At 35.5% G+C, this 18,369-nt stretch overlaps 2 protein-coding genes across 2 annotated transcripts in view; one reads left to right on the top strand and one right to left on the bottom strand.

Annotated features, from left to right (window-relative positions):
- Positions 1-1,007: 1,007 nt before the first annotated feature.
- On the bottom strand, positions 1,008-12,361 carry LOC129001062 (39S ribosomal protein L12, mitochondrial-like). The gene is made up of 4 exons (XM_054428215.1): positions 12,225-12,361; positions 2,541-2,763; positions 1,770-1,904; positions 1,008-1,196 (listed from the first exon to the last, which is right to left on the bottom strand). The coding sequence occupies exons 1-4, from the start codon at positions 12,284-12,286 to the stop codon at positions 1,080-1,082; spliced, it is 537 nt and encodes a 178-aa protein (XP_054284190.1). The 5' UTR covers positions 12,287-12,361; the 3' UTR covers positions 1,008-1,079.
- A 3,331-nt stretch (positions 12,362-15,692) lies between these two features.
- LOC129001832 (protein Gawky-like) overlaps positions 15,693-18,369 on the top strand; it is a 72,512-nt gene continuing 69,835 nt past the window's right edge. Inside the window, exon 1 of the mRNA XM_054429282.1 lies at positions 15,693-15,856. The gene's annotated coding sequence lies outside the window, so the exon portion shown is untranslated. The remainder of the gene's footprint in view (positions 15,857-18,369) is intronic.

The raw sequence follows: 18,369 nt of genomic DNA, 5'->3' as shown, positions 1-18,369 counted from the left end.
GCGAAGGCAGGCGCATGGTAGCTTTAACAGGCTTACAGCCGCGTACCGCTCAAAGGTGACCTCGCTGCTCATCTTCTCTCCCGTAGCCCGGCCTCAGACGCAGTCGAACAGCCAAACAACCAAACTGACACCAACGTCGTCTGCGGTATTGGAATTGGAGGTTAGGTACGACGTCAGTTTAGTGTCGCGACTAGGCTTACTCAACAGCTTATGTTTAGCTGTTTAATGTTCGTGGTCTAGATCGTTATATTTTTTACCCCCCTACCCATTTGACTCGTTACAAATATACCCCAAGTCGTTGCCAACACAACAATTAATTAAGTGTTTTGCCAACAGAATGACATCATCAAAAATACTTCAAAGTAAATATTATAATACAATACAATTTTTAAGCTTTTTAACCGCCTTTTTTATGTAAAAGTCATTAGATATAGTACAAAAAGTCCTTGGAACGAGTTGCAAATGATTTTACTTGAGCTGGATTGAGTCCATGTTTAACTCAGAATCAAAAAATCATTAATTTTCTGAGACGGTGATGGCCGAGTTTGCGGGACTCTACTGTATTATTAAAGCCAAGAAGCTTTGTGCGATAATTTGCACCATGATAAAAAAAATCGTTCACTACACTACTCCATCATTTAAGTTCCATTTCGGGGCTCCATTGAAGTGGCTATATGGGCTATTAACAGCTGTGTAGAAGGAACGTGTCAGCCTTAGTCACTAACAAGACTACAAGATCGCGTTACTCATCCTACACTCTTATTTGGGTTATTTGGGACGCACATAGTGGCGTCCCCATCTTAAAAAATTGATAATTGATACCCTGGAATTTTGTCACTTTTGGGACAAGTAGTGAAATATTTTGTTAACATATGTATGTACCCGTCTTTGTTAAGTAAATAGATTGATTGATTGATGTTTGTTTACAGTCAAAAGTTATGTGCTGCAACTCCCTACCAGATAGAAGTTTTGGTATTCAATGTTTAATCAATAAGGGAACATCAATAGTCAATATTACAAATTTTATTGGTTGGTGGTATCTATCCTTTGTACAAAACTATCCTATCATAAACAACAGCCTACTCTATGGTGATTTCAGCTCCAACTTTTACTAAAGCTTCTTTCAACTTCTCCGCTTCTTCCTTAGGCACATCTGCCTTGACCACTGTAGGCGCGCTCTCAACAAATTTCTTGGCCTGAAAAAGAAACAAAATTGAATCAAACACAGTTATGAGTTCTTTGTGAGTTTTTGCTCATTTTTTCCTAACCCTATACTTACGGGAAATAATTAGTATTGAAACTCAATTACCACACCCTGTAGGAAAATGAATTAAATGCTAAAACAGGTTTCTGTGTATAGATTGAAAGAAAAGTTTATAACAGTTTTCGTCATATACATGTCTAATTGTTTACTTTTACTCTAGCCATTTTACATTACCGTACGCAATGAAGAAGTTTACATTATAGTTTATTTATTAAAATTGAAATGTACGGATATTCAATCAGTTTCTCTTCTAGTAATAATTTATTTTGAAAACTAGGCTAGGTAAAATTCTGAATTTTGTTATTACCGGTATACAAAAAAATATTGACCTGCTAACCTGTTTTCCTTAAAAGCGTGGAATTTTGCTAAGACTTACAACAATTAAAAGCTTAAACAAGATCTACCATTATATAAGGTCTTTGGCTTTTGGAAACTGAGATTAGACATCCCACCTATAAATAGCAGTAAAAGCTAATGTGTACGCCTACTCATTAAAGGTAATTACCTGGACCAAGTTCATGCCTTCCAGAAGGTTTTTGATTTCCTTGATGAGCGCAACTTTTTGTTTCTCGTCATATTTCATCAATTTAACAGTGAAGTCGGTCTTGACAGCTTTTGTTTGAGCATCTTCATCATCCTCCTACAACACACAAAAATGTTCGTTTTAATGTGTAAAAGATAGCCTATTCCTGATATGGACTTTTTAAAGAGTCAAAGTGCGTCCACCTAAACATTAACAATCATCTGGTACTGCCATGGAACACTAACTAGAGCCTAAGTTTCTTGTGCCATTCAAAAGTGAAATGTTTTTGTTTTTTTTTACATTTTAAATTAGGAACTTTCTTAAATTAGACCTGATGATGGATGCTGGTTTTCTGAAACTGCCTTTGTCCTGTCTAGATACATCAAAGCTGAATATTGGAGGTCAGTAACCCATATTTTGGAAATTATGCATAACTTAATGAGATGACCATGGGAACCTATAAGTAGTAATTTACATATCACCAGAAACTACATTTTTACCTTATAATAATGGCGCAAACATTTCTCAGCTGAGACAAATACTAAATGAACTACGACCAATTGAATTTTCAATATTTTCTTATAATTCTTGCCTCTGTCCCCAAATAGTGTAAGTACAAAGTACAAACTAAGAATTGATGGATCGTCTAAGAAAATAAAATTTAATAGAGTGAACAAAATAAAATGTTGTAATCAGGAATTCATTGCTTTGATATTTATAAAAAAATATCAGAACTGTCACCAGTCTTCTTACCTGAGGTTGGGCTGCCCCAACAGGCATCGCACCCATGGCCATCATCGGAGCATCTGGAAGGTTTAGTCGCTGCTTTAAGGCCGTGCTCAGCTCTGATACCTCGACTAAAGTCAGCTGAGAAATATCTGCCACAAGCTTTTCAATCTTGGGTGTTATATTTATTGGATGTCCATCAGGAGTGGGGGTTGAAAGAGGTTCAGCTGCTGCTTGAGCTCGAACACAACTAAAAAATGTTAGTTTAGATAAGTCATTGGTATTGGTTATATACCTTAAAGTTTAACAAATTACATAATTTAACCTGTGTTGTTAATATGCTATTACAAAACAACTAAACTAAACAATCGGGATAGACTTTCATAAGTGGGGCCAAAACAACCGAATGAATATATCGATCAACCGATTATTTAATTCGATATAGGTATCAAATGTGGTTGGTTAGGTTAACCTAACCAAACTAATGAAATAGGCTAATCAATATATGGAATAAGTTAATCAATACAGTATTTTCATGCTGTTGATTTTGGCCCCACTTATGAAAATTTACCCAACATGGGCTAATTAATTACATATAAAATTCATAACAAAATGTAGGCCTATTCACTGACGTAACTGGACTATTTTACTTTGGCAGAGGCTATTCGCACGTCAGACGTGCGCTACCACTGCGCACGTCTGTTCCAAATGGCGCCATATTACGTTCCTAATCCAGTTACTAACAACTAAACTATAAATAACTGTTTAGGAACAGGCTGCACACAAAGAAAACCTAGTATTAGGAACGGTATAGTAGGTACCTGTAAACCGCATTAGCCGAAATGGATGGAATTAACTTCACGTTTTCTGCCCGCAACTTAAATACTGATTATGATATGAGACTGTTCTAAACGTCATACTGATGGTCCGTAACTAAGATCCATGACATCATATTTAATTAGGCCTATATAATTAAAGGAAAATTGTATAATTATAAAATTAAACTTAAACTGTCATACCCTAACCAAACTAACCGGACTTACTGATGATGAAAAAATCAAATGAAGGTTTACTAACCGAAAAAATAGTTGGTACATGTTCATAAAAGAAATTAGGCCAAAAAAAAATTGCCTAAAATTCTAATTCTAAAATTCTATAATTTTTAATTATAAAATTAAACTGTCATAACCTAACCAAACTTCCTGATAGGCCTAATGAAAAAATCGGACAAAGGTTTACTAATCGAGTAATAGTTCTGTACATAAAATAAAATTAGGCCTATAGACGCCTCAAATTCTTACTAAAGATATAGGCCTAGGCCTGGGTACAGTTTCTTAACTGGGCTACGCTAATATCAATTGAAACTATCGAATTGAAAATATGATTAATAATCAGCATTTAAAAATATATCTATATATATAAAAGGCAAAGCCCTCACTGACTCACTGAGCCGTATTAATAAAGAAGAGGTAAACCTTTTACTTGCGAAAATTCTAGGAAATCCTTCTATTGTATTAATAAAAACTCAAGCAAAACCTTTTACTTTATAAGGAAAAGGTAATCCATAGAAAGTTGAGGTTTTGCTCATGACTTAAGTAAATGGTTATTAATAAAACTGACCATTTACTTTTTCTTTGGAGTAAATCCTTCAAAAATGATGCATCTGATCAGTAGCAGATTATACGTTTAAGTAAAAGGTGTGTGGTGGTTTTACAGTGTGGTGCTAAATTTTAGCGAATTTCCTAAATAGGGAAAAAGCTATTCCGTAGGTCTCATGGTAAAACCTAGACCCATGACCCATTTACTTTTCCGTTTTCAGGTCCCCAGAGGCCAAAAACCTCCTCCGTTCAAATTCATATATATGTGTGCCCGTTAGTACGATAACTTGAGCAAAGGTGATCCGATTTTGATTAAATTTGGTGCAAACGTGTAAACCTACGTTTATTCTAAGGGATTCGCAAATCAGCATAATAGGATAAGGAAATGGGGGTTTATGGGCGGTTTTATGGGGTAATTGGATTTTAACATTTTTTACCCTAAAAACATAGAATTGAGCAACTTCTTTCCAAACCATTTTGTAGAGTTGAAAAAAACTATTAATTTAGTATATCGAAGCGATATTATGCGCCTAATGGCTACGGAGAAAATTCAAAAAAATTGCTAATTTAAAATTTCCATGTTATTTTTATGGAGAAATTTTTAAACTGTTGTAGTTTTCTTGTTTATGAGCATTTTGTGATCAAATTTGCATTCATTTCATACTAAACTATTACATTTTACAACAACAAAAAAACACCTTTTTACCCTCCCTGTAGCAGTAAACCTAAGTACTCAGTTAAACTAAAGTTATTTAAATAGGGAATGAATGTGATATTGGAGACATTTTAGTGTACATCCAATCAGGCAAATGGAAATTTACTTAGTCTGCAGGTTTGCTGTGGCGGGAGTATTTTGTTTACCTTCCTACTAAGCTATCAACATTTCAATAAAAACACACCTCAATACCTTCCTTGAATCAGCAAACCTAGGTACTCATTAAAATTAATATTATATGTCTATAGAAAGGGGTTATGATTCTGGGGGTAAAATACGGGGTAAAATTCCGGCCCACACACTCTAGATTTTATAATTTAGTTTGTTATGATTAAATTCAAAGCCGGATGCAAAACCATTGCACGGAGTTGGCACAGTTAAGCCTTCGAGGGGTATCAGTAGACAAAAATAGACAGGATCAGACGTGTAACATGTGATGTTCCTAAAGAACCATTTACTTCCGAGCAGAAGGATTTGCTCGGAAGTAAAAGGTAATCATTATTAATACGGTTTGAAGGATATGCTTTTACTTCTACCTTTTACTAGAAGCAAATGCTTTTGCTTCATACCTTTTCCTTTTGAGCATATCCTTCTTTTTATTAACACTGCTCACTGACTGACTCACTCATTACTAATTCTCTTACTTCCCATTTACCTAGGAGGCTGAAATTTGGTACACTGATTCTTTAAAGGCATTAAATAGGAAAACTAAGCTTTTTTATTCTGATCGGACTCTCGGGCTCCGCCCCAGTGGCTCTGGAGTTTCCCATGTTAACCTTATGAGTACTCATATTTAAATGGAATTAAAGAATCTTAACAGCTGTTTCAATTAAACAAGTTGGTTCTGTTCTATGAATAAAGTTACAAGGATTACCAACAGGGTGCAGCAATATTATTTCTTTTACATTTAGCCTATGACAACAGCTAATTTGCAACCAAAAGGTGAGTGAGCGTAGCGAACGAACTTCAACCTGGAGGCGAGTTAGCGTAGCGAAAGAGCTAACCTAAAGGCTAGTGAGCGCAGCGAACGAGCTCCAAACTAAAAGTAAGTGAGCGTAGCGAACGAACTTCAACCAGGACGTGATTGAGCCATGCGAACGAGCTCACTTATAAAACGGGGCAAAGCCCGCGGGTACAGCTAGTCTATTATAAAATTAAACTATCATTACCTAACCTAACCAACCAAACTTGCTGATGGTGAAAAAATCACATGAAGGTTTACTAATCGAATCAACAGTTTCAATCGATAATAGTTTGTAAAAATATTTATAGAAAGATTGAATATTTTAATTGATTTTTATGGTAAAAAATTTAATAATATTATTATAGGAGGATACATTAACATTGATATTTTAAAGAGAAATCATAATTGTAAAATGCTGAAAGATACTTTAAAAAGTCATGGTATGAAATATCTGGTAAATTTTCCTACAAGAATAACTGTAGACTCAAAGACAGCCATAGATAATTTTTTGTTAAGGTCAAAGATGTATTTAATATTACTGTTGAAGGCATAGTGACATGTATGTCAGACCATGACGGACAAGTCTTAGAAATTAATTGCTTGAATTTCAAACAACAAAATGAAAAGTCAATGAAACAAGAAATAAGTAAATTCTCTCAACAAAAAATACTGAATATTTTAGCATGCTTTTAAGAAATGAAACTTGGGCCGATGTATACTGTGGATCACCAGAAAAAAAATATAATAATTTCAATAGTTTATTTAACTTTTATTTTAATGTGGCTTTTCCAAAAATATTAATCACTAAAACTCAGAAAAAAAATCAGTGGATTACAGATGAACTTAGGGCTAAACAATACACATTAGTTAAAAAAAAAAGAATTAAGAGAATGTAGACAATACTATGAGGTAAAAGAGTTACTAAAAAAAAGAAAAGCTTAAGTTTAGGAAAGAATTAAATGAAGCTAAAATGAAATACTTTGAAAACAAAATTAGTAAATCCTCAAATGTCCAAAGAACTGTAGGCCTATTGGGCATTATAAATTCTGAAGTTGGAGCTAACAACAACAAAAAATATAGTGATATTAGTTTAGTTAGGGGCAAACATCTTATAGAAGATCCTAAAATGTCTCAGATACTTTTAATAACTATTTTATAGACATAGTAAAATACATAGAGCCAGACTGTAACATTAAGGTGCCATGTGTAGATGAAGAAGCTATATCTGTTCAGGAATGGCCAATTAAGCCTAAGTTTAATTTTCAACCTGTTGATAAGAGGGAGGTGGAAAAAGTTATATCATCATTAAAAAATTAGGCCTAAAATTCTAGTGGCTATGATGAAGTGCCTGAGTTACACTTCTTAAGAGTATAAAATATAAGATAAGCCAAATTATAGCTCACTTAATTAACTCCTCTTTCGTTACAGGTATATTTCCAGATCAATTAAAGAAGGCAAAAGTCATTCCAGTACATAAAAAGGATGACACAAAAAACATTATTAATTATCGCCCTGTTTTGTTGTTACCAGCCATTTCCAAAATGTATGAAAAAATAGTAAATAGTCAGCTTACATCATACCTTGAAAATTTTAATTTGATGGATAGTAATCAACATGGGTTCAGGTCTGGGAGATCGGTTGTTACTGCTGCTGTTTCATTTATAGAGTCAGTAATTGACCGTGTTGACAAAGGTGAAAATACAATTGGCATATTCATGGACCTATCAAAAGCTTTTGATAGTGTCAAACATTCTTTACTTTTGAAAAAATTACAAACTATTGGAGTATCAAATAATTCATTGCAATGGTTTCATTCATATCTAACAAATAGAACTCAATATGTGAAAATCACACATCGAAAAAACAATAAAATCATTAAGACAGCATCAGATTTGAAGACAATAAAATATAGCGTTCCGCAAGGGTCTATTCTTGGTCCATTGCTTTACCTGTGCTATGTTAAGGACATGGACAAATCACTTTCATGAAAGCCTATCAGTGAACTAAGCCTGTATGCTGATGATTCTAATTTACTCATTTCAACACCTAAAATAGAACAAACGGAAATGGTTGCTTTCATAAAACTTGGAAACCTTGGAGAATACTTAACGTATCAAAATTTAACATTGAATCATCATAAAAAAAATTTTATTACATTTAAAACTCCACAAAGTGGAAGTCAAATAGAACCAATGATTGTGTTTGATTCCCACATAATTGATCCAAAGTCAAGTACAAATTTTCTTGGCCTGACTATCGATAAACACCTTAGGCCTAATTGGAATGAACACGTAAACAAGATCTTGACAAAAATGAACTCTGGAATTCATGCGCTTTCAAAAATGTCTTTGTATTGTAATTTAACAACATTGAAAAATATTTATATTGCTTACATACATTCTCATATTTCTTTTGGTAGCCTATTTGTTTATTTGGAGCAACAAAAAAAGCAAATTTGGATGGTATGTTAAGACTCCAAAAGAGGTCTATAAGAGTAAAGGCGGGGACACACTTGTCATACACACTTCCGATCCGACTACGATCCGATTTGCGGGATTCCAGAAGGATCGGTGCGGGATCGGAGGGGGTGAACACACATGTCATACGCGCTTCCGAACCGGCGACCCATCTCCGATTTCCTCCACCGGGTAGATCAACACTCGCCAGTCTGATTTGTAAACGTAAACTACGTGCAGAAGGTGATAAATACTGTATGTTCAAAAACTTTGGTATTCAGGATTTAGCCATGGTGGCGGTATGTCTAGATGAAGAGGAAGAAAGTCCGACATCTCTGGAGGGCAGTGGAAAACGGAGAATTTGGGTCCATTCTGCATGGAAGGAAAGCAGAAGTGCCCATTATATATATTATAGGTTTTTCTCTCTCGAGTTCGTTTAGCTCTTCTACCCGTCCGATTTTCATGATTGAGGTCTCGAATTGAAGGTATGCACGCACAGATTTCAAATCAAGCATCGGCATATATTTATCTTAAACCATTATTCCTAAACCTTAAGAATAAAGGTTATTTTTAAGAAACTACCCGTCCTGCATCCGACAAACGAATAGACTGCAGTGTCGGTGCGTGATCGGAGTCAAAATCGGAGTAGGATCGGAGTATGACGTGACGCGTGTCGGAGAGGTGTAAACAACCGCGTTCAATGTTATGTACCATTCCCCTCTCCGACAGTCGTACCGCAGTATGATCGGAGTCGGATCGGAAGGGTGTATGACAAGTGTGTCCCCGCCTTAATGCTGAAATTGAATCATGATGATTCAGCCAGAGAACATTTCGAACAGGTAAAAATACTGACGGTTTATGGCCAATATGTTCTTGACGTCATTTTGTGTGCAAAGAACAAATTCTTAATGATGTCCCTCACGTACCCACACATCATTATAACACTAGAAAAAAGAACTCTATAAGGCAAAATCAGCACAGACTGAAGCTCTATGAAACCAAACCGGTATTTGTTTACTTTAGGGGCTTCTAAAGAATTTTGAAAAAAATGTTTTTTTCTCATTATTTGGCCTATTTTAACACTTTTACATTAGGCACTTTTGGGGCAAACGCCTATTTCACTCTGAAAATCGCGAAAATTTTTCAGAAATTGCCATTTTAACTTAGAAAATCAGGTTTTTCCCCGCCTGCCTTTCTTTAACCCTCCGAGTGTTCATAGTTTAGGCCTTAATGTCCGCCTATTTTAGGCGCATTTGCAAGGTTTTATTAAAACGGATCTGAGAAGCTTAAAAAACAATGTTAATTCTACTGTTCTATATACCATTTTGTTTGGAAAATCATGGGCTTCAATATTATACATAAAACATAAGGAACATTTGTTTCAAAAAAAATTTTTAAGGTAAAAAAAAATATTTTGGAAAATTTTCAAAAAAAAAATAATAAGTTCGCGCTAGGAAATTGTATAAATTATAGGCCTATAAATATTTGAAAATAGCCACTTTGTTCTAAATTTTATGAGGATTACAAATATGTACTAACTAATATAAGGAAGTAGATTTACAAATAAATAAGTTATGGGCAAAAAATAGATTTCATTACATAGCGTTTAGCTAAGAATGCATAGGCTAACCGTAGCTAGGAATCTGCATTGACTATACACAGAAAACTTTCTGTTTCTGTGTATAGTCAATGGAATCTGGCTGATAATTTACATCAATATCACTACCTACTTCTTCAGGATCATCAACCAGCCCTTCAAAATCACTTAAATCTTCTTATAATGCACCACGTATATCACTACTTTTGATTTTTAACACTAAAACAATGATAAACGTAATTAAACATATCAGTCATCGGTCCGAGGGTAACCTAGCTGTTTACAAATACGCACGTCAGCTGTCTGCTACAATTACGATCAGCTCGGAGAACATAAAGCGCTTAGAGACAGACCTCTGGAGAAAGCTTAGAATCTAACGAAAAGAACGATACCTAACTCGATCCAGTTCAATCCGATTCAGTCAGTCATAGAGCCTTCGCCGTAAACGATGTTCGTGTGTCGAAAAATCGACGCGTGACACTACACAAAGTGTGTCGTGAGTCGATTTTTCGACGAGTGACGCTCGGAGGGTTAAATGTGTTTTTATTATTGTAGTATGTAAGCAGATGTAGACTAACCTAACCTAACCTTGGTTTAACTAAAAATCCACATATTCGGCATATTGCTAACCTAAGCATTGGTTAGGTATGGTTGGGTTAGGTTAGGTTAAGTTAGTTAAGCTTAACTAATCTAATCTAACCTAACCTAACGTAACCTAACCTTGGTTTAACTAATAATCCGCTATTTTCGGCATATTGCTAACCTAAGCGTTGGCTAGGTAGGGTTGGGTTAGGTTAGGTTAAGTTAGGTTAGGTTAGGTTAGGTTAGGTTAGATTAGATAAAGTTAGGTTGGATTATATTTAGTTCGGTAGGTCCTAAGTAATAGTAAAAACACATAAAGAGTAAAAAACCCACGCAAATTTTTAGCACTTTTTGCAATTTTCAAAGGCGATTTTCAGGGTGAAATAGGCGTTTGCCCCAAAAGTGCCAAACGTAAAAAGTGTTCAAAATAGGCCAAATATTGAGAAAAAAACATTAAGACAACTGAAAGCTTATTAATATAGCTAATTAACGAGGTAATTTACTCGCTGGATGAATTTCTAAACCTCCCTCTTAAATAAATAAACTAGGCCTAATATGAATGTATCAACAAAGCTTTCTTAGATGAGTTGTAGGAAATAATGTTAGTTTATGCATTGATAATTTTAAGAAACCTTTGATTATACTTTTTCATACCTGTATTTTGACACTATTTATGTATGTTATATGCTACTTACAAATAAAGATTATTTGAATCGATATTAGCATAGCCCAGTTAAGAAACTGTACCCTGGGACCTTTTTAACCAAGATTTTAACGAGGCCTAAGTTAGGCCCACGTTAGGCCTAACTAAAGCCCAAAATGTAGAATATTATAATGGAGTCAGATATTAAAAGTTTTGCCTTAATAGTTAGCAATTATTATACTCCATCTGGAAAGCTTGTTGGTAATACCAATACCAGCTAGGCTATAACAAAGTAGTTAGCCTAATAATATATTCCTTAAGCCGCGTTTACACCGGAGTTTCAAACAAAAAGTTGCAAACTTTTATTGCAAACAGCAGTTGCAAACAGTAGTTTCAAATAAATGTTTGCAATTTTTATTTCATGATTTGTTTCCACGTTTCATGAAAATGTTTGAAATAATTTCGACCTTGATTATGACTCGCCTCGTTCTGGTTCTGATTATTCCGAGGATGTCAAGTGTCGAGGATAGCCGCGGCGGCGTGTGTCGTGCTTTCAAAGCAACATAGGCCGAGACGATGCTGGGTGAACATCGGTGATTGTATAAATCATCAAATTAAAATTATTATTAATTTTAAAGATTACAAGGACTTAATTATAACCCTTTCAATCCACATGAGACGTTATTGTTATTTTTAAATTAGATGACCTTGCCATTTGAGGTTAGTGTTAATTCATTGACAGTCAAACAGCATTTTTCCGATTAATTTAACACTGAGTAGAGACACAGGGTGGTGCGAGTGATCACGTCGTGAGTGAGAGTGGAGGATGTAGCGTAGGGGATGGCGGAGAAATGTTTCTGTTTCGTGTTTCAACGGCTCACAGTGACCGAAACTAGTGTTGCAAACAAAGAGTTTGCAACTCCCTTTGATCTTTACCGACTTCAAGTGGAAACAAAAATTTCTGTTGCAAACACTGAAAAACTGTTTGCAACAGCAAAATGTTTCGTCTAAAAATGTGCGTTTTTAGAGATGTTTGCAATTTTTGTTTGCAACTCGTGTTTCAAACTCCGGTGTAAACGCGGCTTTACACCTTCATCTCGGTTTTAAACTATTTCGGCCCTATGAGAGACACTATTCCTAAATGTACAAGACTTACCATCTTGAAAAGGAACGTATTTTGCTAGAATCTGACCTCACCAAATTTCTGAGAACGAACATTATTTAGATATAAGTATAATATATAGTTCTGATACGGCAAATTAAAAATTTATTATAACAAATCGTACGGTATAACCTCAAAACGTTCCGTAGAATTTCACTTCACTTCAATTTTTTGTGTGTTCCATTTCCATTTGCATTTGACCATTTCAATCGAATTTAAGAAGACAGACTACGAGACAAGACCACCAGACAAAATATTGAAGAAGGTTTGAGAATATGGTCTGCTAAAATAATAGTAGGTTAAAGTATTTTAATTCTTTGTCTGGGGTTTGATAGATTTTAGGCATAGATTAAATGCAATATTGGCATGGATAGAATAAACTGCAGATAAAACCATAGTTAAAACATACTTCTTTAGTAGATTGGCCATCCTTAGAGATCTGCTAAAGACAATGTTTTTGTGAGGGCCACAGAGTTGAGTTTTTAATTACAATCTGTTTCTTGCTATTTCAGTCATTTAAACCTCGTTCAACCAAATAAAACCTGATCTAAAACTACAAAGATAAACTAAATGATTTGCACGCTGATGCGCACCCAAAAAAACATGGTGGGATGGTGGGAATATAATACTGTTGGGATTCTACCTTGACCCAACGCAAGACTGAAGCGATTGTGTTACAAGTCTGCGTTATAAGCTGGCTCGTGTCATGTTTCTATTGTGGAGACTGAAAAAGTGTGTTACAGGTTCTATTCTACTCTGGTATACCATGCAATATATAATTGTCACATAATAATAACAAATAATAATAATAATAATTGCAATAATTGTCACATCTTTACGGCATCTATCTAAGGGGACATGCTGCTGAAGAAGATGCAGTTTGAAACTTCAGAAGAAAGCTGTGCGTATCATCAGTTGCTGTCACCCCCGTGAGCACAACAACCCCAGCTTCCAGAACCTGGGCTATTTCAATTACCATATGGCCAATACGTATGTGCGTGCTTGCTAAAAATAAAGAACAAAAAACAAGGATTGGTGGAAAATGTTGATATAATCATATACTTAACCAAGAGGTTGGAATCAACTGGATTTACCGTGGCACGTCTCAGTATAAATTGAGAATCGTACCCTCGCGGAAGCTCCACCCGTTTCTTTAACAGATTCCAAGCTGCAACAAAGACTCTGGATAGCAGAGTTCAGAACCACCATAGGAACCTCTTCCGTAAAACTGCTTACCACTCAATAAAAGAATTACTTGAAGACAGTCTGGGTGGGCTCAGTAATAATTAGTGGCAGTGACACAGCGATCGCTATGAGTAACTAAATTACGTTTTTAATTATATAGTTCTATGAGTATTTTTTATACTTCCTGGAAATCAATTTAGTATTTTTCACTATGATATAATTTATTCCTGTCAGACGATGGGTCAACGACCAAAAAGATGGTAATAAAATAGTTGGCATTATAATAATAATTATTAGACTACGCTGGCGTAAAGACAGATGGTTTTGATTGACATTTAAATTTGTCACTGGTGCACATAAGAATAAGACAATAAGAAATATTTATTTTCATTGATCTTTATTACAATCACATAATAAAGGCAAAGATAATATGATGCCCGAAACTCACAATTAATAATCCTATAATATTGGTACGCTTAAATAAAAAAGATCTACGATGACATTCAACATAACATCAAGTTGAACAGAGTACTGTGTACTATATATGTTTACTGGTGACGGATGAAATAAAATGCAGAATTTCACTATACCTTTCGAAATGACCCATCACAATAAGCTATTCTATGCGTGCGCATGGTTGTTGAGACAATTTAAATACAGTAAATTTTGAGTAAAATAATCACTAACTTACAGTGTGTTTCGTTGTTTTGGAAAGGGGTTGTAAAGCGAATACGCTGAGACAATAGTCTGTTTTAAGTTGTGTTGAGTCACGGCCACCTTTAAGGCCTCTAAAGTGGCAATGTCACAAATAGTGTTGTAACAGATGTTTTGTTTGAAGGCAGCTAATGGGCATTTGTGTATTTTTTAATAATACTAAAGTTTAATTGGTTACTGGGCTATGAAAATATTGTCTCCACTTCAAATGCACAAACATTTATTTTCAACTACTGTTTTGTTTTTCAATTCTATATTTGTTTTATTTTTGATCTTTTAATAAATTTGTGTTCATAAATGTAAATTTAAATGAATAATACGCGAATTAATGAGCTGGTGTCAGCTGTCTAGGTCTACCATGTTATCTTATGGGACGTCTGGTGCTAAACAATCACGGCCACCTTTAACTCCAGGCCGCGGCCTTCGAAGTGGCAACGTTGCAAGTGGTGTTGTAACAGCTCTTTTGTTTGGAAGCAGCTAATGGTATTTGGTGGTATTTGTGTATTTACGAAAGATTGGTTTCTGGACTATGACAATATTGACTCCACTTAAATATGTACAGATATAGATTTTTAATTCATATTGTTTCGGTTTTCAATTCTGTATGTTTTTCCCCAATATTTTAATAAATGATGTATGTTCATAAATTTAAATTTAAATCAATAAAGTGCTAATTAATGAGCTGATGTCACCTGTCTGCCATGTTATCTAATGTGACGTCTGTCACTAAACAACACCACTTGCGACGTTGCCAATTCTACCAGGCCACGGCCTGTAGTTAAAGGCGGCAGTGTAAACCACACTACTTGCAATCACGGCCACCTTTAACTCCAGGCTGCGGCCTTCGAAGTGGCAACATCGAACGTAGGGTTGTAACAGCTGTTTTGTTTGGAGGTGGTTAATGGTAATTTGTATATTTTTTAAGAATACAAAAGCTTGTTTACTGGGCTATGAAAATATCGACTCTAATTTAATGTACAAAAATAGATTTTTAATTCAAACATTGTTTTTGTTTTCAATTCTATATTTTATTTTCAATATTTTAATCAATTAATGTTCATAAATTTAAATTTAAATAAATAATACGCGAATTAATGAGCTGGTGTCACCTGCCAGCCATGTAATCTTATGGGACGGCTAGCGCTAGACAACACCACTTGCAACGTTGCCAATTCTACCAGGCCAAGGCCTGGAGTTAAAGGTGGCCGTGTTGCAATCCTTCCACCATGACTTGCAACAAAGAAAATAGAACCTAAAGGTTCTATTTTCTTTGCTTGCAACGTTGCCAGTTCTACCAGCTCGCGGCCTATAGTTCAAAGTATCGCCACCTAAGGAATGCAGCTATGAGCGCTAGTAGTATGAGGTGCGCACGCCGCACGGTGCGCATGAGTCTTTCGTAATCGTAACACTCCCCCTCCCCTATCATTCTCCTTTTCTTTTCCCTAATCCAACTCAACTCACTCACTACACCACTACACTACTCACTCCATTCTGCGTCGTATTGAATTAGTATTGTGTATTGTATTGTCAAACATGAACAAGATTCTCTATTAGAGAGAGACAAACAACAAAAATAATAATTTTAGCTGGCGTTATTTTTGACAGTATATACCGTAGTATCCAGTAGTGTTATTTTGTGCAGTTACAAACTAAGTTAAGTTAGTTAGTGTGAAATGGGACAGAACTGAATCAAGTTTTCTAGTGGCATAGTTTAGGATTATGATGGGGTAAGTTTTATTTTACATTATAAAATGCTGAATGTAAGTTACACAATATTTATTTGCTTTATTCTAGGGTCTGATAATGTTGGGCTAGAAGTTATTTAAGGTTAATTTATAAGGAAGTTGGCTTCCAAATTCCAATTATCGTCACCACTTTATGTAGGTAGGTAGGTGTACGCCTAGGCCAACGGATCTTTGACTATTGTTACAGTACAGTATGATGCTCCAATAGTCATTGATAGCCTAGGATGCAACAGTGGTCTCGAAATATTTCTAAACACGAGGAATGCAAAGGTAGACTTGGTAAACAAAGCAGTTATTTAGCGCCGATGTATTGGTTTGCTGTAGCTTTTAGGGATGAGCATTGATATGTTAACCATCGATGGTGACATCAAAGTCAACCATTTGTGTACCGAAAACATAGGCCTAGATATTTTTAACTTATATGTTTCATTTCAGATTTTTGTCTGCTTTTTGGACTCTCCAGTAGGCCTAACGGAAAACATTGCTATCTTAATAACTTACTTGGCGTTCGCCAAAAATCGGTGTAGCCTAACAAAAACATTGATGCTCATCCAGGCTAGTAACTTAGCTTGTAGGCCTAACACCGAGAAGTACGGTAGTAAGATAAGTTAGTTAAGTGAACCATTGAATGTAGGTATCTTACTTATCTGTGCTTGAAAAGGAAGAGGCATCATTTTAACCCTAGCAGTGGCCGATCGACGTCTGGTGACGATCTGACGTTGATGCTTAGAATGGCCAAAGTCGTCTTGTGACGATCTGGGCCGAAAATTGTTAAGCGGTAAAAAAAAAAAACACTTACAATCAACTCAGATGAGAATAATATATATACCATTCGAAAGATCACATTCTGAACTTTCATTTTATTACATAAACAAACCCTGTAGCAGGTAGGGTTGCTATGCTATTGCATGGCAACGCTGGTGGCGCTGCCTATGGATTGACAGGCAAAGCTCTCTCAAAACGCTTAATGCTTTTTACCATGCGGTTGGCATTCTGGGTTATAGTAGTACGTTTTCTGTGCCCACGCCTAGACCCCTCTCCCGTGCCTCCTCCTCTCCCGCACCCCTCCAACCTCTCCTTTGCTCCCCCCTCGACGTCTCGCACTCAGCACTATGTTATCTTTATTTATTGTTTACATATTGTTCTTTATTTATTGCATAATGTTGCCATGGTCATATCTTCAAAGACGGGTGGCGGATATATCAGCTGGTTTTCTACTCAACCGCAGACGGGTAGTGGATATATCCTCATAGTTAAAAACGAGTAAGAAATTATTTTGACAGTATGAAGTGTTCCATTGTGTTTATTTTATGTATACTTGTACCGGGTGATTCAAAAAGGACTTTACAACTTTGAAAATTCATATAAATTTTATTAAACAAGGTACAGAGCTGGATTGGGTGTTGTTTTAAAGGAAAACACTTCAAGTTTTTTCATCTTAAACTAAAGATTTTCTATGTGACTTCCGTTGGATTTGGGTAAAATAATAAATTTAGTTAGAAAAAATAGTGAAAACCGTTAAAAATTTGAAAGAAATTTACAAAATTTTGAAGAAAGTAGGGGTTTTTTGACGGTGAAGGAGTGCGATTTTTGAAAAACGCATAATATTGTCTTGTAGGAAATTTAATTTAGAACCTACGTTTTTTCCTCAAATCTTTTCTAGCTCTTACCGTTTTTGAGCTATAGCCGTTTGAAAAAAATATGTTTTGTCGTTTTCAGAGGTCCGCCATTTTGGATTTTTGGGGGGGTTAAAATTAGAAAACGGGACTTTTTGGAATTCCCCCGTTAATTTAAGATCCCATACTAGGCCAACGATACTACTAAATTTCAAGTCTCTAGCACGTTTCTAAACTGTTCAGATGGGCACACAAAAGTCGGTATTTTTCAATGTTATTTCCCATAAGGATGACATGGGGGGGGGGGGAATTCAAGATTTCGGGGGGGTTACAATTTGAAAATGTGACTTTTTGGAATTTTATGGGTGGTTTGGGACCAAGAACTACAAGTGTGCGAAATTTCAACTCCCTAGCACATCTAGAAGTGGGTAAACATTTGTATCCCCAGACAGTTACCTACACATGTTCGTACCTCCTTTGCCAGCCACTCTACCTGATCTTAGAGCAAGGATTTACGCTGCTGTTGAGCAAGTTACACCTGAAATGGTAGTGCGAGTCTGGGAAGAAATCGACTATCGATGGGATGTCTGCAGGATAACCAACGGAAGTCACATAGAACATCTTTAGTTTAAGGTAAACAAACTTGACGTGTTTTCCTTTAAAACAACACCAAAACCAGCTCTGTACCTTGTTTAATAAGATTTATATGAATTTTCAAAGTTGTAAAGTACTTTTTGAATCACCCGGTAGCCTATAACAAAACACAAATAAGGAAAATTAATTTTTATTTTTCCTATAATTTTGTCCCGTTCTATGTCACGATTTCGCCCGTCCGGGAAGGGTTAAGATAGGTTATAACGTTACAACCTTAGTGTTTCC

Source organism: Macrosteles quadrilineatus, unplaced genomic scaffold (genome assembly GCF_028750875.1).
Source record: "Macrosteles quadrilineatus isolate MER2022 unplaced genomic scaffold, UCM_ALF_1.0 Scaffold_8__2_contigs__length_117827958, whole genome shotgun sequence".
NCBI lineage: Eukaryota > Metazoa > Arthropoda > Insecta > Hemiptera > Cicadellidae > Macrosteles > Macrosteles quadrilineatus.
Note: the sequence above shows the minus strand (reverse complement) of the source record. Positions and strands in the feature narration are given on the sequence as shown.